The sequence below is a fragment of the Stegastes partitus genome, unplaced genomic scaffold (assembly GCF_000690725.1).
Source record: "Stegastes partitus isolate 25-593 unplaced genomic scaffold, Stegastes_partitus-1.0.2 Scaffold495, whole genome shotgun sequence".
In the NCBI taxonomy this organism is placed as follows: domain Eukaryota; kingdom Metazoa; phylum Chordata; class Actinopteri; family Pomacentridae; genus Stegastes; species Stegastes partitus.
In genome coordinates this window covers 198,689-225,335 of record NW_007578226.1, presented here as the reverse complement: position 1 = coordinate 225,335, position 26,647 = coordinate 198,689, and the positions used below count along the sequence as shown (strand labels likewise).

At 41.9% G+C, this 26,647-nt stretch overlaps 1 protein-coding gene across 2 annotated transcripts in view; it reads left to right on the top strand.

The window, feature by feature from the left end:
• Nucleotides 1-26,647, top strand: part of LOC103361270 (neuronal membrane glycoprotein M6-b-like) — a 48,402-nt gene that overhangs the window by 17,057 nt on the left and 4,698 nt on the right. The window contains exons 1-7 of one of the 2 annotated variants that reach the window (XM_008287305.1): nucleotides 4,135-4,138; nucleotides 6,793-6,795; nucleotides 18,990-19,176; nucleotides 20,888-21,047; nucleotides 21,528-21,696; nucleotides 24,640-24,713; nucleotides 24,800-24,865. In XM_008287305.1, coding sequence (XP_008285527.1) covers nucleotide 4,138; nucleotides 6,793-6,795; nucleotides 18,990-19,176; nucleotides 20,888-21,047; nucleotides 21,528-21,696; nucleotides 24,640-24,713; nucleotides 24,800-24,865 — 660 coding nt within the window. In that variant the 5' untranslated portion in view covers nucleotides 4,135-4,137. Of the gene's footprint in view, nucleotides 1-4,134; nucleotides 4,139-6,792; nucleotides 6,796-18,989; nucleotides 19,177-20,887; nucleotides 21,048-21,527; nucleotides 21,697-24,639; nucleotides 24,714-24,799; nucleotides 24,866-26,647 lie in introns of those variants that run through there. The other variant, XM_008287303.1, reaches the window with a different exon arrangement.

Genomic DNA, 26,647 nt, shown 5'->3' with positions numbered 1-26,647 from the left:
TTTTTTTTTTTTTGCATTGCTGCACCATCATGAGCTTATTTGGCTGATGAAGCGGCTGCGCGCTGCGTCTCCGTGCGCGGCGGCATTGTTCGCCTTTTTCGCCAGGTGGATCCTCCCGCTTCGATTATTTCCCCCCTCCGAGCTTTGCTGTCTGATCAGTCGACGCTGGCTTGTAACGCAGCGACAGACTTTTGTCTTGTATCAGCGCCGCGATCAGCTCCATTAGCTGCAGGCTGGGAAGGAGCGCTTGGCGCAGACGCACCGTCAGGGTGCACACAGCCAACGATGCATTTTTTTCCCCCTTCCAATAATCACCCTTAAATATAAAGTGTGCATGCATGAAATGAATAAATGTGCACATTTTCCCCACACAAATCACCCCCAAACTGTTGCTCAGGCTCAGTCTGTGTTGTGTAGGCGTGTCTTTGTGCGTCGGAGGACTCGACGCCCATGCAGAGTGGATGTGACTGATTTGTTTTCGTTGTGGTTTGGTAGTAAAATCACATCCTTCAGTTTTTTTGGGGGGGCAGCAGTGTTGCTCTGACAACAGGCAGACTGTTGTGGCCTCCTTGTTTACTGAACTGCACAGATGTGTAAATCATGATTTGGCCTGCATGTGTCCATCAAGACAAGCGCTGATGCCTTGGGGGTGGGTCACACACCTTTTTTTTTTTTCTTTTATTTGCATTAGTCAGAGGTGGTGTTGTGGCTCATTTTGCATGATGCCTCTTTGCTCTGCTGGCTGATATGGAGTCAGAGTGTAGGAGCCTGGAGGGCTTTAAACACTCACCTCACAGCATCTTTTAGGATTTTGGATTTATTTCCTCTTTGAGTGTGTGGATGTGTTAAAATCTGTGTGAAAAGATGCATTTTTGAGGTGATGTTTGCACAACATCTAGTGAAATGTGACTATTTTGGATGCAAATAGAGCTTCAGTGTTACCAGATGGCATTAATGAGGCTATTTTGAAACCAAATATTCATTTACGCAAGTTGTAATCTTATTTATATTTATCTATATTACATAGTTGTGTTTTCATACCTGGTTGTACATATATATGGCTTATTCTGTGCCTAGTTGTGGATTTTATGAACTTATTCTGCTGTCGATAGTAAATTTGCATGACTGCTAAGAGCAAATTTCTCTATAGGAATAATAAAGTATATCTTCTGTTCACTGAACCCAGCTCGTCAATAATATCGGCTGATATATTGGTACGTTGTCTGACATGTGCTGATAGTAAAACTTTCTTTAATAGAAAGTAATACAAAAAAAATATGACTGGGGCAGTTCAGAAAAGGTGTCATCACGCTGTTTCCTGCAGAGCAGCTCCCAGCACAATCTGCAGCACATGTAGCAGAGCAGACAATGGTGCGGAGTCGAGTGGTGTTTTCATGGTAAGCTGGTAACTAGTTTGTCAAATACACAATCTTATATTATGTTTACTAGACCCAGACCGGTGTATCGGTTGGTTGATGTGATATTAGCTTATCACATACACATCAGCATTGCCAGTATTCAAACTGACACTTACAGAAAGTAATAAAAAAAGAATATGATTGGAAAAATTTAGAAGTGTGCCATCACATAGTTTTTCCAGTGGAGCAGTTTAGACTCCATTCTTTGCAATACTCTATGTGCTGTCTGCAGCACATGTAGCAGAGCAGACAATGGTGTGGAGTCAAGGGGTGTTTTCATCATAAGCTGCTAACTAGTTTGTCCAACACATAATCTTATTTAATGTTTACTAGACCTCGTCTGGTGTATCAGTTGGTCAATGAGATTGGCCAATTTTGGCATATCGTGCACATATCGCTGTCACCGAAACTCAAAACTTACTTTTACAAAAAGTAACACTAAAAAAAGATGCTTGGGATAATTTGGAAGTATGTCATCACATAGTTTTTCCAGTAGAGCAGCTTAGACTCCATTCTTTCCAATACTCTGTCTGCAGCACATGTAGCAGAGCAGAGGCGGTGCAGAGTCAAGCGGTGTCTTTTTAATATAATTCCAACATTCTATATGTGCATATATAAGCAATATTTGAATTTTACGCTCCCTAAAACGGATATCTGCCCTTAAAACGGGAACATTTTTACCCTTGATGTTACAAAATATCTGGTAATTTTACTGTTTCTACCTTCGGTGTTACAAAGTGCGATCAATTTCAGCTGCAAATGTGAATTCTAGATTTATTTTGTTGCATCTGAGCTCTCTATATTATATTCCTTAGTGTGATTTTAGCACCAGCAGCAGCGCTTGGACTCTGCCCCAGTGATATTGCTGGGTCACAGTCTGTCTATGACGTAAGGTGCAGAAGAGTGGGGTGTCCCTCAGCAGTGATGTTTTAAAAGACATTACATCATCCTCTCCCGAGGCATGCTGCTACGCACAGACCAGTGTCCAATGAGAGCCTTCACCAGGCTGCTTCAATTGACAGAGTGGGCGAGCTTGTTTGAAGGCCCCTGAGGACAGTTGAGCATATTTATAGTCAGCAATTAACCCTCTGAATTCCTTAATTCTGTGCGGTCCAGCCTCTGCGCAGCCCGGACTGTTGTGCTTCCAGGTGTGATGTTGCGCAACCGAGTCCACCTACACCAGCGGCCCAAAAATAGAGTGGATTGGAGGCCGGCCTGTTTGTCGGTGTAATCATTTGTGTGCGTCTTTGACATCTGGAATGTGACCATAAGCTTGTAGCATCCGTTAAGAAGCTGAAGATTTACAGTGGGGGGCAAGAAGGCGAGAGCTGTCATGTAAGGAGATTGTGTCGGCGTGTGCCAGCGCTGCTGATTCAGGAAGCAGAAAGTTTGGAGGAAACGCTCGATGATGTGGCGGCTGAACGCAACTTTGAATAAAAACAGTTTGTATATTCTGCAGTAGGAGCTGATTATCTGTTTAATATACTTTTTTTTCTTAATGTTGATGATGTTATTTTCATGGCTGATTCCCAAAAACATCTGTTGGTTTTATGGTCTTGAGCAATGCCCCGCCCACAGCACGATCTGATTGGCTGCACGTCAGATTTGATAGCCAATCAGCATTGAAGGATAAATGTTGAAAAGTTTGTCTTTATTAAATGTACAACATATACAAGCACAGACATTTCATTTAACTTTTGTCTTGTAGAAGAAAACCAGTTTTTCATTGCCTCCAAATGTTGGTTCATTGATTACGAATAATCAGAACCAGCGTTGGCCCGGTTGACCTCTGTTCTGCAACATACTGATTCTTTTAGGTCCAGGTTCAGTTTTAGAAGCAAGTCCAATATATTTGATCACATCGGAGAAAAAATAAACTGATCCAAGTCAGGTTTGCATTTAAGTTACTTCGTCCCTCCTCTGGATTATTTATGTTCAGTTGTGTTGATGTTATCAGTTAGATAATAATTACACTTAATTCTTATTTTTATTCTGAAGAAATCTCCAATATGACACCATTTATCAGAGCCAGACGTGCAGCTTGTTGTTCCATTTGGGAAAATTAACCAAATCTCAGCTTCACATTGTGATATTTCCTCAAAATTCTATATTTTTTCCCACATTTTTTATTTAAAAAATTGCAAAAATAACCAAAACAATCAATAAATTTGCTCTAATCGGATTCTGTTAAAAACTAAAAATTTCCCGCTCTTTGACAAAACCAGGAAGCTACAAGTGGCTCAGCTGTGACCAACAGTCAGGTGACAAAAATTCACAGATTTTTCTGCTGTTTTGTCTTTTTTTTTTTAATGGTTTATGACATTATGACTGTGTCCTACTGCACAGAAGACATGTTTGAGTTTTATCTCCTTCTAGTCATGGTTGTTCTGTTTCCACAGAGGTGCAGGACTTTAAATTTGAGTCTAAAGTTAAGCTACAGGAGCAAATTAAAAGCTCAGAAACTGCCTAGAGTTCAGAGATGTAAAGCTGGACCAATAAGGGCGAGGTGAGGCATCAGCTTTAGCGTCGCAAGTTATAGAAAATTGAGTAAAAAGACGCAAAAATGGGTCGTTTTTCATCTTAAAACTGCATTTTTTTACTTTAAAATATCCTTTTTTGCACAAGTTCTTGAAAAAAATGCAAGCTAGTTGATTATAATGGCTTTATGTGATGTTGTAAAGTATAAAAACGAGCAAATATCAGTCCACAAAGCAGAAACAGTAGATTATATATGTAGTATCAGCCACAGATCTTGTATTGAACTGTTCATTCTACCTGAAAGAAATAGTTTTCGTCTGTTTGATATGAAGCTGGATCAGAACTTGGTCCTAGCTTAGCATACAGGATGGAAACAAGCAGCCTAGTTTGATAAATATCTGACATATAAAGAAAGAGTCTGATTCTACATGTTCCTCCATTAGCGCCACTAATTACAGTAAACAGAGTCCATGTTCTTGATTGCACCTCCACTGTGTCTCCCTGCATGACACTGAGCTGAGAGTAATCACAAACTGGAAAAAGAACACAGGCTTCATAATCCAGTTGCCGTTGCTGGGTTTGGATTGATCTTTTTTGCTTGATTGCTTCCTATAATCTCTAATCTGCGTGCGCGTCGAGGTGCTCGGGAGTCGGATAACGAGACATCGGCGGCGCTCTCTGAGGTACAATCACATCTGATGTCGTTTGATTAGAGAACCCGGCGTCTCCTGTGACGTTGGTGGTTTTTTTACCTTTAATGCAGCTTCGAGCGCTCCGGAGCGGCCTTGAGAGCTCCTCAGCTTCGACATCCGGCCTCCTCTTTGTGCTAAATGATTGGCCTGTTCACACACACCTTCCCTGAATGTGTGTGTGTGTGTGCGCTGTTACGTAACGCCGCTCTGGCTCGCCGTCCTTGGTTATGATGTTCAGATCAGAACCGTAAGAGATTACATCACCGTCTGGAGGGGTGCAGGGTTTTTTTTTTTGTAGAATTTTCTGCATGGACGGGCAGAGCTGCTGCACAGAGAGCTCCTCTTAATCACACTTTCAAGTTTTTTTTTCTCCACCGGTAATATATGTTTGACCTGAGCACAGAGGGATTTAAAGATTCTGAGGGAGACAGTTAATACAAGATGGAGCTGACTGAGGAGGAGAGTTTATTTTGGGAAATACGCTTATTTGCAGAGAAGACTGAATCCGTTATCATGTCTGTGTGCTGGATATGCAGCTATAGGCAGGAACCTGTTAGCCTAGCTTAGCACAAAGGCTGTAAACAAGGGGAAACAGCGAGCTTCGTATTAACCAACAAACAAGGCATATCAGTTCCCAAGCTGGATGGTTTCTATTGGTCACTACATCTAAAAACAGACTTATAGTTTGTTTCCTACATGACAGAACTGAGCTGAACCCCCAAAACCCACCAGTTGGTTTGACAAATATGTTATCTTTTATTGTAAAAAATCACCAAATGACTCCATTTGTCAAAGCTAAAAACAAAGAATTCAACTTTCCACCAGTCCTTGAACTGCTTAGCTGTCATGTATCACAACATTTACCCAAATCTAAGCCTAAAATAGTGATATTTCAGCAAAATCCCCTTTTTTCTACTTGCCTCATGTAAAATCTGCCAACAACAAACCATTTATATAAACCAGATTCTGTAAAAAACGACAAATTTGTTGAATTTTTGGCTGACTTGGGCTGAACTGCAGGCTGTGTATGGGAACACTGGGGGAGGACTTTGCAGTTTCTGGACATTTCTGTCACATTTTTACTTCCTGTAGGTTTATTCTTCACTGCAACATAAAGCCTTGGTGCTCCATGGAGACAGCACAGCCATGGATAGAAGCAGAGGAAACTTGTTTTTTGTGCAAAAGACAGTAATAAAGCCATCAATCATTCGTAGAAATGGAATTTCTTTGATGATTTAATTTACAAAAATCGAATTAAAAAATGGAATCAATGAACACCCACAGGTGTTACCAACACATTTTAGACATTTTTTTTAAACTTGCAGTTTCAATTAGTCCCCATACTTGTGATCTCTCTGCTCTGTTTGAACACCGCCTGCAGTCCATCCGAAAACCCACGATTGCTTTGTTTTAATTCAAGCACTTGAAGTGATTTTGATGAAATATCAGCATTTTAAGCTGAGATTTGATGAAGTTTTCTGATGGAACGACACATCACAGAGGATGAAGTTGAGAATCCAACAATTTTTCTTCTGATAAATGATTTCATTTTTGAGATTTTTAAAAGATAAAATGCCTTTCAAATCCTGCTGGTGGTTTTTCTGGGGGGTTTACAGGGTTAAATCATAATGCGCCACTTTCAAGGACATAAGGAGATGACTGTAAATGACCAACAGTGACTTGAGAAGGGCTGTGGACACTTCAGATCAGAAGGTTTGATTACATTTAGCTAGTGAGCAAGTCAAAGGTTATGTCTAGTGCTAATGGTAATGAGTAATATCCCAGTTTTTGTTGCCTCCTGACAAGAAACTGTCTCTGTTTGGAGCCACTCTACGACTTCATTTCATGTTATTTCATGTCCATGTGCACAAATCAGAAGATTAAATAACGAGTTCACAAATTGTAGTGCCTCTAATAATAATAAATATATATAACAATTGTTTTTTGAAGCTGAAACCCTTAACTATTCCCAGATGTGTGGGGTACACTGTTGTCCCCTTGGGTCCGTGTGAAGGCCATTTTCTGACATTTGGGCAACAAGATTACAAAAGAAGGAACCGCTTTGGTTTCCTGATCCAGGCCACATACATGTAGGATATTTTTTCAGTCATCTGAGAAAAAAAAAACGCTTCAGCAGCTCCGTCCAGCTGAGTCCGGGCCCAGGCCTTGAATCTAAAGGCCAGCGCCTGTTTGATGACCATCAGTGGGTCGAGGCGACCGGAGAGGAGCTGGACTGCTCTCCCTGCTGGTGCTGACATTTAGACGGCGTTCATTGGACGGGATCCCTTCGCTGCTCTCCTGACCTCGCTGCTCATCAATCAGCTTCACATTCGTTCAATTCCTCATTTTAAGTCTGTTGTTGTTTTTCATTACCAGAAGAAATACTGCATCGATGCAGCATTTAAACATCGGCAGTGACGTTTAAATTTATAAAATAGACAAAGTTTGGGAAGACTAATGTTGATAAGTGGCTTTTTATCATCAGTGTGAAAACGCCTGCAGTCAGACTGATGTTAAATTAGTCAAGATTTGAATGGACTTTGGTGTAAATCAGTGAATACGAGGAAGAAAGTAGTTCAATATTCACCACACACTTGCATTCTTTATTTATTCCCACAGAAATCCACTCTAAAGCGTAGACTTGCAGCGATTGGAGTCAGTCTCCTGCTTGACTTTCTTCCAATATCCACCCTTTACTTAAGGTTTTATCTCCTCATGGCAGAAAAAAAATAAAAGCTCAGACGCCGGATTGAACAACATCTGCAACCCTCACCTGATTAAACCCACATCAATTTGTTCTGAGCACAACTTAACAGAATAATCGTGTTGTTTTCTGGCTGTTGAGGTTTTATTAGCAGTCCCGTACAAACAGCTAAATATATTTGCAAGTATAATTTGGTTGATATTGATAAATTGCCACCATCTCCTCCTCCTCCTCCTCTTCTTCTTCTGTCTTGTCCTGATTCTCCTACTTATCTCTGTTTCCACACACACACTCGTGCACACACCCTTCGCCGATCCTCCCCTCTCGCCCTGGAGGTGTGTGAGGGTTGTGGGAGCATGTGAAAGCCGTCACACAGAGAGAGGCTCATGTGTTCCTCATTTGAAGCCATTTGCCCAAAGCATGCTGTCAGCCTCCATCTGGATATGTGTGTGTGTGTGTGTGTGTGTGTGTGTGTGTGCGCGCTAGTGTCGGTGTGTGCGCTTGTATTTGTTTACGTGTCAATGACCAGGAGTGGTTGAGGGGAATGTCTGTGTCAGTGCTTTGCTTGCACTGAGGGGGAAAAAAAATAAAAGCTCTATTTTTGCGCGCGCACATGTGGGCGAGACTGTGTGGTTCACCACGGTGCTCGTATTCAGCCCTCTCAGTCCCCACATTGTGGCCATATTTATATTTAAATGCGCTTTATTATCTGCATGCATGCACAAAACAAGCAGAATTTAGTATCAAAGCGTCTCTTCTATTTATTGTCCGCATGAAATCTTGCAGAATTGGGGGAAAGTCCTTTCTTTAAAAAAGCATTTCTGTTTCCTACCTAAAAAGGAAACTGTCTATTATATTGCAATGAAGTCTGAGCCTGTATAAAATGATGAAGTTGAAATAATCTGAGCCATCATAAGAATAAATATACATAAAAGAAAAATAATACGCTTTGAACTTCATATAACAGAAGTAGAACTTAAACAGTTGGTCCACAAACGATTAATCTGCAACAGTTTTGTTGATTTATTTGTCGTTTTTAATCAGTGTTAGCTTTGCTAGCTGAACCGAGAGAGCATGAAATACTGTTACACTCATTCTAATTATACTAATACTAACAGTATTAATGCTAAAATAGTGTTTCGTCATAGCACAATGTCAATAAACTGGCTAAGTAATGCCAGCTAAACAACTTGTTAATATCTAAACAGCTCACATTAACCACCATGCTAACAATAGCTAACGTTACCCACCAAAACTAAACCGTACAAGCATGAACATTAACCACCGTAAAGTTTGCTGAAATTCATCATGTTTTCTCAAGCTTTGTAACATTAGCTAATACTCGCTACCCTATTGTGCTAGGGTTAGACAACATCAACCACTATTAGTAAAGTTTGCTAACATTAGCTAGTGTTACCCACAACATTTAAAGTTTATATTTCAAAACTTTGCTTACATTAGGTAAGATTTACCACCATGCATAAAGTTGGCTAACATTAGCCACCATATCTAAGGGTTGCAACCATGAGTCACCATTATTAAAATTTGCTCCCATTAACCTCATTATGCAACGTTTTCTAACATTACCCATCATATCTAAAGTTTGCTAGTGTTGGCAGCTATATAAAAAGTTTTCTATTAGCTAATGTTAGCCACCATATCTAAAGATAGCTAACATTAACTAATTTAATATGTTAAGTTTATTATGATTGGGAACCATTTCTAAAGTTTGCTATTAGCCAATATTAGCCACCATATCTAAAGTTTGCCAACATTAGTTAATATTTGCCAAACAAAGTCTTTTTTTGTCGTTGTTGTATGATGTAATTAGCTCATATTAGCTGCCATATCTAAAGTTTTCTAACAATAGCAACAATAAGCCAGTAAAGCAGTAAAGAACTGTGTGAATATATCGAATTAAGCATTGAAGCATTTTAGTACTTCTCACTTTGAATCTATAACAGGATGAATTTGTGATTTTTTCTTTCAAACGTTGCATATAACTTCACTTATCAAACAAATGTGCTTTTGTTTCCAGCTTCTGAGATGTGAGGTTTTGTTGCTTTCTCAGTTTTATGTCATCATAATATGAACTACTGAATTTTGGACAAACAAGGCGACAGAAGAGCTTTGGGACGTTTTAAAAGAACGACAAAATAATGAGGGCCCAGGAAAAATATCCAACGATGAATTAGTCATGAACATAACTGTGCAGAAAGGCGCAACAGATTTCTAGAGTTTGGAAACAAACGCTGCCACAAAACAGCGATTTGAATGCATCGCCCTCCGACACCGCAGCTATGTTTGAACCCCAGTCTGCGGTGGGTATATGAATAGCAGCAAGTGGCAGGTTGGCGCAGCAGGCCTTGTTCCTGAGTGATGCCAACCTCCTCTGGCCTTCCTCCATCACCCACTGATGCCCAATCTGCTGCTCTCATCCACAGCCCATAAAGCGCCTGATGCCGATTAGCACTTGTCATCATTAGCCGTGGATGACATCGATAAGTGACTCGCCTGAATAATGCGGAGGTCACTGTGGGTCTGCAGCTTCAGGCCGGAGTCGGGTCTGTTTTTTTACGTACATTCAGCAAAAAAGAAATGCATTATTGTAATCGTGCGTTTTTACATCTGCTGAGCAGCTACGTGCAGTACGTGTTGCAGTAAATGAGACTCATATCTGAGCGCTCGTGCTCAGTCGGGCCCTTGTGCCGGCGACGCACACTCAACGCTGGGCGAGTCCCTGAGGCTGCTGGAAAGTGGATCTCCATAATCACAGCAGGGCGAAGGGGAGGGCCACCAACTTCTTTGACATCTCAGGGAAAGTGACATTAGCCAAGTTGGTTGTGTAACCGCTGAGCCATTCAGCTCGACGGCACGGCACCGCTGGCCAGAGGGGCCATTTTACATTTGGGTGGAACAAGAGCCGGAGTCGGAGCGTGGACTCTGCAGACGGCAGCTCAGGACAGGTGGAGATAAACAGAGAGGAGCATCAGGCTTTACATCTCACTGCAGCCTAAAGCTTTTCAATTACCTGCTGCTAATTAAACGCCCCTCATTAGACCAAATAGCCCTGAAGGAAAACAGCCTTCTTGCATCATGTTGTGTGGCGGAAGACAAATCAAGGTTCCTCAACTTTGCTTGCTCTTTGTACTTTCAGCAGGTTTCAGTGCACCGCTGTCCCTCCTCTCTCATCTGTGTAATCACTTCAATGTCATTCTTTCGGACGTTAAACGTGCACACGAGCGTTTGGTGTCTCTCGGGACTGGAGTCGTCCTCCCAGCTGGCGGGTATTCGCTCAGATTGGCTGCAGAAAGAGAGCAAACCAGCGTCCTGCAGATCAGCGGGATGAGAGTATCGATCGGTGCGGAGGGGATTTGGGAGCCGTGCTGGTCCATCAAGCTCGGTTACGCCTGGCCAGATGCTGACCTTGTGGCCTTCATAATGCTGCGTAACCGGCCAAGGGTTTCTCACAAACAGAAGATTAGGGTCAGTTATATACCGTGGGAAAAAAAGGGAAAAAATGGGATTGTGGTTGGGAACGGTGATGTTTGCTCGCTTACCGAGCACACGGCTGACTGTGACTTCTCAACAAATGCTGAAAATGTTTGTCCTGAGATGCTTGTGAGATGAATAAGTTAATCAGGTTATATCTACTCTTCATATCTGTCTGATATTTATTCCGTTTCAGTGGCTGACATTGTTTTGGTCAGTCCAGCAGATTGTAAAGTCTTATTTTGTAGGTGTAGCTTCAGTTGTTGGTTATTGAACTCTGCCAAAATGCACATGACCGACAGCAGACACTGACTCAAGACTACAGCTGCTGTAAGAAAATAAAATCCTGTCCGACTCCAAAAAAAAAGCATAAATCGGACAGCAAGGGTGCGAGAAATATGTGTAAAATAATTAGATTTTTGCTAGATTAAACTAATTTTACAATTATTTTTATATAACCAAACACATACTGGGGCTGGATACAGTTTTAATCCTCCATGTACATAATTTTTTCTTTTCTTGAAATAGCAGCAACTTTCTGTAAATGTGTAAAAGTTACACTGTAAAAATAAATAAAATTTTTAAAAAACAATTAAAAAAAGAATACATTAAGAAATGGTGAATTACTGTAGCATTAAAAACTGTAATAAAATAACCACAAATATCTGTAAATTTGTGGTTTTTTGTGGATTTAAATACAGACAAACTGTAATTGTGCCGCCACACATTGTATAAAAATTAATATTTGTAAAAATATAGATTTTTGATGTGGACATTATGGCTTAAAAAAAAATACTTCATAGAAATAAGACTTCTTTTTGTATGATTTTACTAAATCTAATCTGTAATTTAACAAATATTTGTCATTTTTCCATCCTTAATATACTTTTTTTTTTTTTTTTTTTTTAATGGCAAAAATCTGTAAAATAATAATCTTGTTTCCCCAATTTCTTTTCAGTTTTTTTGTTTGTTTCTCATTTTTACAGTAAATAATTGTAAAAGTACAGATTTCTGATGTGGACATTATTCACTTTACCACTACAGAGTATAGAATATAGTATATATGGAATAAAACATTCATTTTTTACAGTGTTCTCTGTCTTCAAGGTGCGACATCTGCTTTGCATTTTTCTCCCACATCTTATAAACAAGTCGATGAACACATTAACTGAGAACATCACTGTCAGACCGTGATGGTTGCAGCCAGATTTCCTGGTTCACAACTTTGTGCGATGAGACATTATCGCCAGATTCGATAATCTGAGTGAATCGTCGGCTCGTTTACAGCCGATTATCCGACCGCTCTCGTTTCCTTCTTGTTTGTGGCGCCGGAGCCCAGATTCTAGAAACCGCTTTGGTGTCAGAACAACAAAGACGAGAAGCGAAGCTGCAACAAACGAGAACGAACCTCTAATGAAACGCAGCTCCGTCTTCAGCTTCATGACGATGCGGTTTTGATGTTCTCGTTTGCTTTGTTTTTTGTTTTTTTCAAGCGGTTCTCGTAAAAGCTCGGAGGAGCGTTTTATGCTTTTACTCAAGTGGAAGGACGGAACTCTCCCAAGCTGAAGTTACGAGTTTGCGTGTTGTTGTGGCTGCCATCAAACAGATGGGGCTTCTTTTTCATCTGGAGACGCAGCATCCATCCATCCCCCCTCCTCCTCCTCCCATCGCGTTTTCCTTCGCTTTCCCACACCTTTCCTCTCTCTCTGAGGTCCTCCTCGGCTCTTGTGGGAATCTACCCACAATGCACTGTGAGGAAATTGCCCCATAATGAATACAGCACTTCTAAATTTGAACACAGCCGCAGGCACGGACCAGATCGGCCGCTGAAATATTCACAAAGCTTTATTAACGCTGTTATTCCTGGCAGATGCACTGTGCGTACTAACAGTTGGCGATAATCACGCTGTGCCACTGGGTTGTACAGTTTATGGCGAATCATTAACTATCAGGACAGTCGATGTAATCTCTCTCTCTCGCTCTCTCTCTCTGCTGGGCTCTCAGTTTATATTTAAAGCAGCTTTATGGGCCTGCCAGGGAGGAAATCGATGCAGCCGCAGAAATATAGCTCATAAGTTCCAGCGATATTATCGAGCGATGACAGGTGCTGCCGCCGAATCACCGTACAGCGATTTTAATTATCCAGTTTTGCGTTCACCTCCGTTGTTTCGCCGCGTCTGCCGAGACGTCGGCTTTGAAACGCGACAAATCGAAACCCGGTGACAACGTGACAGCGGAGTTTGTACGTCTGAGGGATTATTTGGTGGCGAACGCTCTTCGTTTGGTGTCGTGGGTGTCAGGTGATTGACAGGAGGCCCGGCGTGATCACAAAAGATGTCAGCCGTCGGTGACAGAATCTGTCTCCATCCACATCGACTGGGTGCCAGGCCTCATTTATCCAGTCAAAGAGCCTGAAATGCTCTCTTGTCCAATGAGAAGGTTTGAGTTTGATTTTGAAAAATGGGGAAAACAAATGAAGGGTTTTTTATTCACTGCAGAATCAGGAATAAGGATGAAGAAACAAGCGCAAATATTACAATTAATAGTTACCAGAGGCTCAATTTAAAGCTGCTGTCTCTAATATCTTATGTAACAATGAATGTTTTGGGCATTTTTGTGTCTTTCAGCTCTTTGTTTTGGTTTTCCAGGCCACAGATTTACCCTTTTGAGCAGCAACAGGCAGATATTCGTCAAATCTGATGTTCAATTCAGCCCAAATGATGCAATTAGCTGCTAGCCGGTGAGGTGGAGGAGACCAAAAACGGAACTAAAAGCAGGGAATTCCAACTTTTTAAATGTAAAGGTGTGCGACATATGACTCTAAATGCACAATAGTGTTGTTTTGTGTCTGCTACATGTTCAAGTGAGCAACTGACTGCCAACAGTTTAGCCTATAACATTATTTTGGTGTTTGTGTGCAGCTTCTATCCTCTGACCCCAAGAAGCCAAATAAAGTTTAACTCTCTGAATACTAAAATCTGTCTGCAAGTTTCAAAAACAAAGAAAAAAAGGCCAAAATTACATTAAGATCTAATGTTTTTCAGCAGATCCTGATCTACTCATCTGTGATGCACTGTGCAGTCTGGGAAATTATACATTTACATGTCTTTTCTTTGCCTATCTTAATTTTAAAAATTACCCCAAAAATCAGTTGTTTGCAGGAAATAGATTCTGTAAAAATCAAAAAATTCTGCACTCCTTGGTACAACCATGAAGCCATGAGTGGTTCGTCTGCAACCAACAGTCACATGACAAAAATTCAAGGACTTTTTAGCTGAACTGGGTTGAACTGCAGGCTGTGTTTATACAGAGCAGAGAACTAGTGACTGTCTATAGCATGTAGAGGCAAAAAGAAATATATTCTAGCATCGATAAGACTTGTGGACACATTGAATTGAAACACGTTGATTCAAGGAATTTTTATTTTTTGTAAAACATCATGAAATAAATTGAAGCTTCTTTTTTTATGCTTCGTGGCATCAGTGTCGTATGTTCTCATGTGTCTGGAGGAGACCGTCTCCCCTGCACATGTTTCTCTCTCAAGTCAAGTCATACGATTTCTGTTTGACCCAATTCCCAAAACCTGAGCGCAGGAATATGGATGGAGATACTTTCTCGCCTCCATCCGTCCGTTCTTCTCGTCGGCATCCTGTTGCTCGTTTGTTGTCTCTGCTTCCATCCCGATGTCGCCGCTTAGCTCCGATCTCCTGCTTTTGATGGCGGTTACATCACTCCGCATCGACGTGTATGTGCGAGAGGAGTAAAGCGGCGGCGCTGAAGGACTACGCTGCCGCTGAACTGGGTCGTGGGTAACACGTTGCTATGGCAACTGCCATTTGCCGGCCCTGGGGCCAAGAACTGCTTTTCACTTACTCTTTTCTTTTCTTCTCTCTCCCTCGCTCGGCTTCTTTCTTCACCTTCGCCTCTCTTTCTTACTCTTCCCTCTGTTCCTCTGCTGGCTTTCCGCTCAGCTTCCTCTTCATTCACCTTTTCTCTCAGACTCCTCACCTGATCTGCTCATTTTCTTGCTTTTCTTTTCTTTTACCGTTCTTTCAGCTGACTGCCACGAATTGAGATTTAAACATCTCCTCGTTTTGTCCTGCAGCAGCTCCTTTGAACGAGCCTTAGCAGCAGGAGATGTTAATCCCTAATTGCAGCTCTTGTCTGTCAAATGATTTGTTGTTCCGTCGCTTGACAAAATTAACACAAAAATCCCAAATCTTTTGTTCTTTCGCGCTGGCTAGCCGCCTTCGCAGACACCCTCCCCGCAAACCGATGCATCGTCCTCGGCCCGAGACCGCTGAGATGATGTATGATGCAGCATCGTAACATATTGTCTCGGCGATTAACTCCAGCTGGCTCACTGTAAGTACAGCGTGGGCATGAGCTCGTATTTCAAAGCAGGAGCAGAGAGGAAGGACCGGCGGGGTCGAGGCCGAGGCGGAGGTGGCGGTGATGCAGCGAGGTATGAAGCGGGAGCGACGGGCCGGCCTCGGTGCGTCCCCTAAATTCTGCTCTAATGAATAGCCCCATTGATTTCCATTAGGGCCGGCTGCAGCTGACCACTCCGGCCTGTCTGTTTCCCATTAGCGCACTTTAAAACTGACTAACAGTCGTAGCCACGGGCGGACCGGATAGCGGGGCCTGTTCGGCGTTTAAAGGAAACCTGTGAATTCATCCGTGAAGCCGCGGGAAGCCACAGAGAAGACAGCAGCTGTAAAAAGAGCTTTAACTCGCAGTCGTGGAAGTTGTTTTAAATCAAAGTGTCCAAAAAGAGATGAAGATATTACCCGAAATTCTTTATTTGCATTTAAAAAAGCCGGATTATCCCATCAGCCAGACGGGTTTTATTCCCGTCTCGGAGTAAAATAAGACCGGGAGACAGTAAATTACCTGTAGAGGCCGACCTTCTCTGGCAGGATGGAGTGTCAGCGCAGCTTTTAAACAGCCATTGTATCGACCGGCGAGTCCATCGCAGGCCCCGGGAGGCCTGGCCTGCTTCTGGGCTCAGGATTTTTGAGCCATCCTGCCTTATCGGCTGCGCTCCTCCATCAGCCCCGCTTCCTTCATTAACATTAATAGGATTTGGATCTATTACGCAACCAGCCTGGGCTGCGTTACGCAACGCGCGGTCTTCATCAACAGACTTCGGAGGGGAGCGTCTTAGATTTATGGTTTTGTTGTTTTTTGGGAAATTCTCTCAGATGTGGAACTTTTAGAAGAGACGCAGTGACCGGAGTGAACGCTTTTAATTAAAACAAACTTGGAAAAGATTCACAGAAAACTTTTTTTTTTAATGTCTTGATAATTAGACAGCATGTAGATAAGATATTTTCTAAGCTTACGTAAATGATCTGTTAGCTCAGAGCAGTTTGTGGGAGTTTTTACCTCCTCATGTGGCATTTTTACTCACTGTGGGATCTTTTTTTTTCAATAAAGTTGTGCACTTTTATGGAAACAGAACAACCATGACTAGAAGTAGAGAGAACCTGAATGTCCTCTCAGCAGTTTGATGCAGTTATGATGCCAAAAGGAATAAAAAAATAAAGAAAAAACAAAAGTTCAGTTACTTATTTTACAAAAGAAATGAGGGAAAAAAGCCTGGAATCAACATGCCGTACATTTTTCTCCGTGTCCACAGGATACTTCTACATACTTGAGATATTTTATTACTTAGATTTTTATTAGTTTTCATGCTTGTCTCCGATCTACAGAGAAGTCTCTACATTTTCTCGCATGTAGTCGCTCATCATTTCCAGTTTTTTACAGAATCTGGTTCCTACAAGAGTTTTTAAATGACGTGTGTAGAATAAAGTACCTTTGACGACATCTCCCTATTTTGAGCTCATATGTGGTTCGTTTTTGAGTCGTTATAGGACCGTCAGAAAGTTGAAAATCACACGATTCTCTCTGTTTCTGGCTGTGATGAGGGTTAAAGGTTAAATCTCAAATCTGGCGACTGTTTGTGCAAATTAAGCTCGAAACTGTGCAACAGCAGGTGAACCAAATTCTCACAATACTGCACTTTTTTGCATAGAGTTTCGTTTCCTATGTCTCGTTTCCTGCAGACGACCTTCCACTGATGCACATAGCCTTTGGTCTGTTATTACCTGAGACTGTAATGCTTGATATTTTGTTATCTGGACCCCAGGAAGACTTGGCTGATGGGGATTCTTTTAAATAAACACATCAACAAACAAAAAATCTACAGCCAGGAGAGCTTCCCCATGAGGCTGTACGTATAGTTTTAGCTCAATGTGCTAGAAGACAAGAGCCGTTTGATGTGTAGCAGGTATAAATGTTAAAGGTTTGGTGTGTTAACATTTTGCTTATGAGCACATCTGAGGCTGATGGAAGTAGTTTGGCAGGTATTTGGTCATAAATCCAAACACTGGAGGAATTAAAATCTGCTTTGTTAGAGAAACACTCAGTGGATCATCAAAGTGGTTTTGTTGGGGAACTCGGAAAGTTTGTGTGAAATGTGGTGCCGATATAAAAAGTCAGTGGATCATTTATGTCGTCCTGTTTTCAATCTGGAACAAAGTCCCAATAAATCAGCTCTAAAGCACCAGATCTTATTAATGTGAAGTATTCAGGTCGTGGAAGCCGATCCCGCCGCTTTTCAGGAACTCAAACTGTTAATTAATTTCAGTCGGAAAGCTTTTAAATATTCAGGATCTGCTGAAGTGACATCCCAGTGATCACCAGTGGAGCCCAGAACTGGAACTAAAACATGAAAATCAGCACATTTAGGCAGCAGTGGCGTTATTGATGAGTCCTTCTTCCCCTCAGGGAGATCCATTTATTCTTTTAAACTCATCAATAACAGCTTTCCACTGGCCACCACCTGGCCTGAGCGCTGCAGTGGGAGAAACAAACAGTTTTATTGTGTTTTGATGAAGATTTGAGCATTTCCTCGTTGCATCCTCCTCCCTGTTTGGTTTAATTGCTTTACGCGGCAGCACATCACCTGTCAGGCTTCGTTGACGTCGATAGAAGCTGTCGGAGGGTCTTTGCTTCTGCTTGTGTGCGTGTTGGAGTGAATCTGCGTCCTCACACCATCCACTGTCATCCAGAGTATTTATCAGAACGCGTCGCTCCGGTAGCCGAGGCTGTCAAAACAGATCACCTCCACGTCTTGCCGCGATCTGTGATGTGATCGATTTCACAAACAGTCGCGTTTGGATTTAACAAACTAATGAACGCGAAGTAACGACGCTTCCCCCGAGCTGCCAATTGGAGCAGGTTGTCATGGAAACAGCAAAGTGGCACACACAAGACAGTTCATTTTGTCTTTTTTTTTTTTCTCTCTCTTCCCGGAGTAACTTCCTGCTTTGCTGGAGGAGTTATTTTTAACGGGCGTTATATAAGATTCAACTCTTGTGCTCAATACAATGTGTTGTTTTTTTTTCATTCCTCTTCATCCTCTCCGCTGTGGAGCAGCAGGCAGGACCTGTGCATCCCATAACTCAGGCGGGAAAGCTTCGGCGCTAATGGGAAACAAATTTACTAATTTATCATCGCCACCGCGTAGAAACCCAACGAGCGCGAGGGATGATTTTTAATTATTCATCAGCATTTTGGGGGGATTTGAAAAATGAGAGATGGAGAAAGATTTAATCTTTTGTCGTCTCCTCACCAACATCAGGCTTATTCCTGCTTCCACCTGATATCTTCAGTGTTGACTGTTAACGAGCGTGTTGATTTATTTAAATGAATGTCTAAAGAAAGAGACGAGCAGGAGCTGGGTTTTTTTTTCCTAGCGTGTAGGATGAGAGCATGTAGCACGGCTTACATGTAATATTCAGCACTCCCAGCTGAGCTCAAAGTGAACACGCTCTCACTGTGAACGATGCTATGATTAGCTGCTCGACATGCCTGACAGGGAGAGGTGTTCCTCTCTGGATTCAGCCCCAACAGTACAAAACATCCACACAGGTTTCTGCACGGGTAGAAAAAAGAAAAATCAAACAGCAGTGGACAAAAAGGCCGCCGAGTGTTGCAGCGAGTGTCATCAGCAGCGAGTCACTTCTATAAGATGTGACACTGCAGCAGTCTGCTTTGTGCAACCGGGGCCCTTTTTGCCATTTGTGTGCATCGGAATCTGACCTAAATTGTTTGTCCGTGCATCCTCCTCTCAGCTTTCTTTGCTTTGAGCTTTCTTGTGTAAGTGGACTCATCCCACCTCTTTGTCTCCCCCTGCAGGATGCTTCGAGTGCTGCATCAAGTGTCTGGGCGGGGTGCCCTACGCCTCGCTGGTGGCCACCATCCTCTGCTTCTCAGGCGTGGCTTTGTTCTGCGGATGTGGCCACGTGGCGCTGACCGGGACCCTGACCATGCTGGAGAACCACTTCTCCAGGGTCACCAGCGACCACGCCACCCTGGCCTTGGTGTAAGTCCTCAGTGTGCCGGCACGCTCCGTCGATCAGGTTTTCGGAAAAAAGCACCACGATGCTGTAGTATCATCGTGTGCAGACGTTTGGAAAATATGAATCATTGTGGAGTCGTGGCGCCATGTTACATTTACTGCTGTGCTTTCTATTAAAACACTAGCGTCTCCAGAATATAGTGGTACGAGCCCTGCAGTTATTAAATCTGTAGAGGAGAGCCTCCCACATGATCTGCCGTGATTCAGAGCACCAGAAAACTAGTAAATGTCTCTTGGCTAAGATAGTGCACATGTACAGAAAGAGTGTAGGTAAGAGTAAAAGGTAAAAGAACAAGGCTTTTAAAATGTTTTTTTCTCTCAAAGATAAGATACGATTTTCGAGATGGATCCTGTCACACGGTTAAAGCTACTGTTCACTTGAAAAAAAATCAACCAAATATAATTTTTAAAGCTATTTAATCATAAATTGTCACATGATTTCTGTTAAAAAGCAGCCATGATGGCCACAAATGGCTATTATGGGAGTAAAAACTGAAACATTGCACTTTAATATATATTATATTAACATGTACTGTACATGGAGTAATGGAGTCTGTGTCCTCGGGCTACTAATTATGTCTGTGAAAATTTTTAATAATAATAGCTATATAACACTGTTTATATTTTGTTTTCAAAATATGTAAGTGATTAATAAAGAAAAAGGTAAAAATTGAAAATAACTAAAGCCACCATAAGCTACTGGCCATTTTGGTCTAAACTTAGCTAGCATTAGCCACCGTAAGCTACTTTTCATATTCCTCTGAAGTTAGCCAACATTAGCCACTATAAGCGACTTGTCATGTTCCTCTGAAGCCAGCTAACATTAGCCACTATAAGTGACTTGTCATACTCCTCTGAAGTTAGCCAACGTTAGCCACTATAAGCAACTTGTCATAGTCCTCTGAAGTTAGATAACATTAGCCACTATAAGCAACTTGTCATGTTCCTCTGAAGTTAGCTAACATTACCCACTACAAGCTACTTGTCATGTTGCTCTGAAGTTGGCTAACATTAGCCACAATATGCTGCTGTTCATATCGATATATAGCTAATGATACATTAGCTATTGTGTCTAAACTTAGTTAATATTAAGCACCATGTGACACTGGTCATATCTGTCTGTAGTTAGCTAATATTAGCCACCTGAAGGCAGCTTACCTTTGCCCTCAATAGCTACTGCTAATATGTGTATAAAGTAAGCTAACATTAGCCACCTTGAGCAACTGGTCATGTTCCTCTAAAGTTAGCTAATATTAGCTGCTATAAGTGACTGGTAGTATTGCCTAAACTTAGCTAAGATTAGCCTCCATAAGGTATTAGTAATATTTGTCTAAAGTTAGCTAACATTAGCAACCATGATCTAAGCGTGATATTCCTCGTAAGTTAGCTATCATTAGCCCCCATAAGGTACTTGTCATATTTGTTTGAAGACATTTAAAATTAGCCACTGAAAGCTAACATTTGCTTAAATTTAGCTAACACTAGCTATCACAGGTTACTGGTTTTAACAAAATGTAAAGAAAAATGTAAATAAAGCCAGCATAAGCTAATGTTCACAAATATCTAGAGTTAGCTAACATTAGCTTCTGTCTGTTTTTGCAGGTGCAGTGTTGTGCAGCTTCAAAATCATTTTAATCCTGGTGACACATGTTCCTTTTGTTTTCTGTATGTTTAGGATCCAGATCTTTCAGTACATCATCTATGGCATTGCTTCCTTCTTCTTTGTCTACGCCATCATCCTGCTCGCCGAGGGCTTCTACACCACCAGCGCCATCAAGAAGGAGCTGCAGAGCGACTTCAAGACCACCGTCTGTGGACGCTGCATCACCGCCTTCGTACGTCAGCACACACGAGCAGCTGCTGCAAATCTTCCCTCCCACTGACCCAGTTCCACTTCAAATTAAAGCCTCTCAATGAGATTTAATTACTTTAATGTGCCTGTTATAACGGTCTTTCTCAAAATAGTGTTTAGTGAAAGACAAACTAGTCATTCGTTACGCCTGGACGAGGGTCATCTTGACAATCACACACCTCTACACGTTTATGGACACATGCATGTTTGAAAGACACATGTACACAAATCCACACACACACACACACAAACACTCCTACTTGAGTCCTCGGGGTAACTCTGACACAGTTTGTCCTTTCTAGCCCGATTACGCTAATGACTGCAGATGTCCGCTAACCTTAGCGTAAACACGGACACTGATATGTGTGTCGAGGTCTTTAAGGAATATTATTAACCTATTTTTTTTAGAACAATGGCAAACTCTCAGTCTCTCTTTGCTTTTCACGCCCCCTCTTCTCTCCAGTTCATGTTCCTGACCTACATCCTCTTTCTGGCCTTCCTCGCCATCTTCGGCTTCACGGCGATCCCCGTGTTCCTGTTCTTTAACATGTGGACCACCTGTGCTGCCATGAGGTCTCCTGATGCTAACATCACCTCTCCTGACTCCATCTGTGTGGATGTCAGGCAGTACGGTCAGTAGCTCCACTTTAATTTATGTTGCATTAGTGTGTGATGATGGCTGCAGTCAGTCAGTGTTGTAATTTACTTTTGCTTGTGCAACATTGAAACATTTTTAGGAGAATTAGCAACATTGGCTATTTTTAGCTATTATAAGCTACTATTCATATTCAGCACAAGTTTAATAACATTAGATATCATAAGCTTTGGCTAAACTTAGCTAAAATTCTACAATTTCATTTAGCAGACGCTTTTATCCAAAGCGACGTACATCTGAGAGCGGATACAAAATGGCTAACTTTAGCCATTATTAGCTGCTGCTCATATTTATCTAAACTTAGCTAACATTAGCACACATAAGCTACCGATTGTGTTTGACTAAAGTTAGCTGACATTAGCCACCACGAGCTTTTGCTTATATTCCTCTAAACTTAGCAATCATTAGCAACCATAAGCTACTGGTTATGTTCCTCTAACATTAGCTTCATTAGCCAACAAAAGCTACTGGTTGTATTTGTCTAAACTTTGCTAATATAAGCCCAAATGAGCTTCCGGTTATATTCTTCTAAAGTTAGCTAATATTAGCCACCATAAGCCACTGGTTGTATTCTTCAAAAGTTAGCCAAAATTCGCCGCCATAAGCTACTTGTCATATTTGTCCAACATTAGCTAACTTTAGCCACCATGAGCTACTGGATGTAGTCCTCTAAAGTTAGCTTTATTAGCCATCATAAGCCATTGTTCATGTCTTTTGTAATGTTAGCTAACATTAGCCACCAGATGCTACTCGTCATATTCATTCAAACTTAGCTATCATTAGCCAGCATGAGTTACTGATCATATGTCAGCTAACATTAGCCATAACAAGCTACCTCTTATGTTTCTCTAAAGTTAGCTAACAATAGCCAGCATAAGCTAGCAGTCATGTACTTCTAAGGTTAGCAAACATTTCCCATTAGAAGCTACTAGTTGTATTCCTCTAAAGTTGGCTAACATTGTCCACCATAAGCTCTAGGTAATATTTGCCTAAACGTTGCTAACATTAGCCATCAGAAGCTACTGATCATATTGCTCTTTTTGAACATTAGCTATGAGTTGCCTAAGTTAGCTAACAATGGCCACCTCCCAGCTAACAACAGGTAGTTAAAAAAAAAAAAAAAAAAAGGTTTATAAAGTAAAACCCAACATCTGCCATCATAAACTAGGAGCATCTTTGTGGAAAGTTTCTATGTGAATTTAGTTGCTTTGCTTCTAAAACCCTTGTTTTCCCTTCATGTGATTGTTGTGAAACAGTTTGAGTGTGAGGGACAAACAGGGAAGTTGGGTCTTTTCCAGCAGTTTGGCAATAAAATCATCCCAAACACAACAAAGCATCGAGAAAACTAAATAAACAAGAGCTGCTTTTAAAACAAGCTGGATTCTTCCCTCAGACCCGTAAATGCTTTATCTAAATAACCCACTGCAGTGAGGACCAGCAGCCTCCTCACACTGATCCTCAGCTCATCCTCGAGTCGTCGGGCCGGCCGGTCCTTTATACTCCTGCTCTTGTTCTGCGCACCTGCTCTGATTCAGGCTGACAGGTTTTCATTACACTTGAACTGGATCAGGTGTGCAGGAGCAGGACTTGCAGGACAGGTGGGCCGTGATAATTAGGTCATTAAAACACAGTTTGGCAATAAAAAAAATGAAGGAATAATTCTACTTTTGGTGGCTCAACATCCTTCAAACTTGTCTCACATTTAGACACACACACAGCTCAGGTGGCAGCTTCACGCCTGGAGGGACGTTTGTGTTGATTCAGGATTTGCTGCATGTGGGCTGGACGAGGCTAACATGCCTCCATGTGATGTGGAGGTAGTGATTTACCCTCATCAGGTCAATTAAGTGAGAATCTGTGCACCGACTGAGGGAAACGGGAGGAAAATGTACACATGTGGGAACAAAATTTACAAAATATTATCAGTATTAATACAAACAGACCCTTCAGAAAATAAAATACATATAAATCGTTGCGAAATCCATTTAAAAAACATTCGCAAATACTATATTTACATCTAGAATTTGATGTAAACGTGACATTACTGCACAAACTAGACCAAAAAACAATGATCTGTTTTAGAAACCACCTTCAAAATCCGTCCTTCTACAGAAACAAGCTAACAAACAGCTTCCCGCTACACGTCCCCGCTGGATTCTGACTCGAGCATCAAACCTCGTGCTACGTTTCTTTAAACTTTAAAAGAAGCTCCCCTGATCAAACGGCTAGCCTCGCCGATGAAAGCTTTTAACCGCACATGAAAGAGCTCCGTTCCCGCAGACCGGGCTTCACCTGCAGGACCCGCTAAATATAGCACGTTTTTCATAATTCAGGAGGCTGCACATGTTCATCTGCTTTAAATGTCGCTTTATGTACAGCAGGAGGTCAGAACGTACATTTAGATTATCGAGAGCCTGATTGGAAGAATAAAAAATCCAGCATTACAGCGCAGCGACACTCTGCTCTGATTGCATATCTGCTGATCTGTTTGATGGCCTAATGCACGATATGTGACCCACATTTGAAAGACAGCTGGCCCGCTTACAAAGCAGGATGAGGATCACATATGCTTGGTTGGCCGCGGTGCTGTACTCGCGCGCCGTATGAAATATTAACCCCAATTACTGGCAGTCCACAAATTATCGTCAGCAGTTGACGAGCGATCGAGGAAACGTTTTGTTTCCAACTCGATGGAAAAGTGTTTAAAAAAAAACCCCAGCTGGATTTAGAATAAGCCTGTTCTAGCAAGTCTGCAGTGAAAAGGCGTTCAGAATAATGACCCATATTCTTCCAGCAGCAGCCGTGTTTCCTTTAATCTTTATCTGAGCCTAATTCATGATGCCTTCAATCACACGGGCTCTGGGGAGAAAAAAGCTTCTTGTCTCAGACGATGTGACGTTTCGTCTCTCTGATCCTGCAGGTATCATTCCCTACAACGCCACACCGGGTAAAGCCTGTGGAGCCACACTGGGAGAAATCTGTAACACCAGCGAGGTGAGAAGACCTTTTTATTTTCTTTTTATTTGATCATCCTTCTCCGTGGTTTCCATCCCTCACCGAACCTCTCCTCTCCTTCGCAGTTCTACCTTTCCTACCACCTCTACATCGTTGCGCTAGCCGGCGCCGGAGCCACCGTCATCGCATTGGTAAGCTCCTCGTGATCCCGCCGATAATGTGCTGCTCAAAATATGCACGTTGCCATGGCGTGCTTAGCCGTTGCCGCGGCAACCCCGCCTCTCATGTATGTCGTTGTACGGGTTGAAATGCTGCCCTGCAGCCTGCCTCTCAGTGAGCCAGTGTGTGCGCTCACACAGGGGTCAGTGTTTTACTCCGCTGCGGAGGCGAACTTTCTCTCTTTTTTTTCGGTTCTGTTGCGAGTCCAGGGAAACGGAGATGCTGAAAAAAGCAACAAGCTCTTCTCCAGATGTTGCGCCGGGTCACCTGGAAGCCGTTTGGTGTTTTACAGCCTCAGAAAATTCAGAAGCAGGAAGAGATGGAAGAGCTGGAAAAGCTCCTCGACACACACATGATCATTTTACTGCATCTTTGTGAAGATTTAGCGCCACAAAATGTGGATTTAAAGCTTTTATTTTGAAGGATCAGAGCATGCTTTCTGTAGTTTCTTTCTCGTGGGAAATATAAAAACTGTTTTTCTACATTTGGCGAACACTAATTTATCCCCAAACATGTTAGAATTGTTAGAATAGTGTCCGATTAGAGGGAAATTTGCTCTTACATACGTGCAATGCAAGTTTAATTCAAAAACGTGAACCCTTTCAGCTCTCTTAGAACCAACACTTGTTTCCTTGTTCATTCTCAGAGGCACCAATTGAAAAAAATGTGGCTCAGAACTTAGAATTTGCCGATTCTGGGGCAAGAAAGTGTGTTTTTGAGACCACAGTAACCTGCTTTCACTGAATTTCTCCTGTAAAATGTCCTTATAACCGGTTTTCTGCTGGGATCTGAGGAGTTTTTTGGTCTTTTAGATTGAATAAAACACACAATTTAAACATAATTCAACGCATCATTAGCTAAATAACTTGCACAACAGCTAGATTTCTTCTTCTGTCAAACTAAAGTCAGATTATCAGCTGGATCCTGTGTTGAACTCGAGCCATGATTTCACTCCAAACTAAGCGACTACCAGGTGCTTCCACTGACAGGCTCACCTGAGATCCATGTCTTTAATGAGCCTCCTCACTCGCCTCAGTCCCACACTGCTGTTATGTAATTCTACTCAGGCTCGCAGGTCATGTTTTTAAAAAATCAATGCTTTGTTTCTGATGTGTTTCCGGAGCTCTGGAGTCTTTTCTGATGTTTCCCAGGTGTGAGCAGCTCTCCCATTATCTTTGTGCTTCGCATTATATGAGATGAACTCTGAACTGCTGTTGCTCACTTTTTACTTTTCACTGCAGGATAAAGTCCTGCACGTGTATTGAAGCAGCACAACCATGAGAACAAGTAGAGGAACTCACATTTCTTTTGTGCAGCATAAATCATAGAAAAAACAAAAGTGAAATTTCTTTGATTATTAAATTGACAAACATTGAACAAACCTGCCTTCACCCTCAGTCAGCTGGAATGGACTCCAGCCCCCTAAGACCCTAGTGAGGATTAAGCGGTGTAGAGATGATGGATGGATGGAAAAACCTAGAATCAGCATCTACAACATTTCTCCAAGTGCCCAGATGTGTTATTAATCCTGGAAACTAGACATAATTCACTGCTTACGTGTTTTCTATCTGCTCGGTGTAAACACAGCCAGCAGTTCATCCTATAAATGTCTGAATTAAGTCATTTTAAATGAGATTTAAATGACATATCACAAATTTAAGCTTCGGTCTGGTGTTGTTTTTAGGCAGAACGATATGCTGTAGTTTGGTAGTTTAAGAATCGTCAGAAATGGGAAAATCTGGCTCTAATTCTGA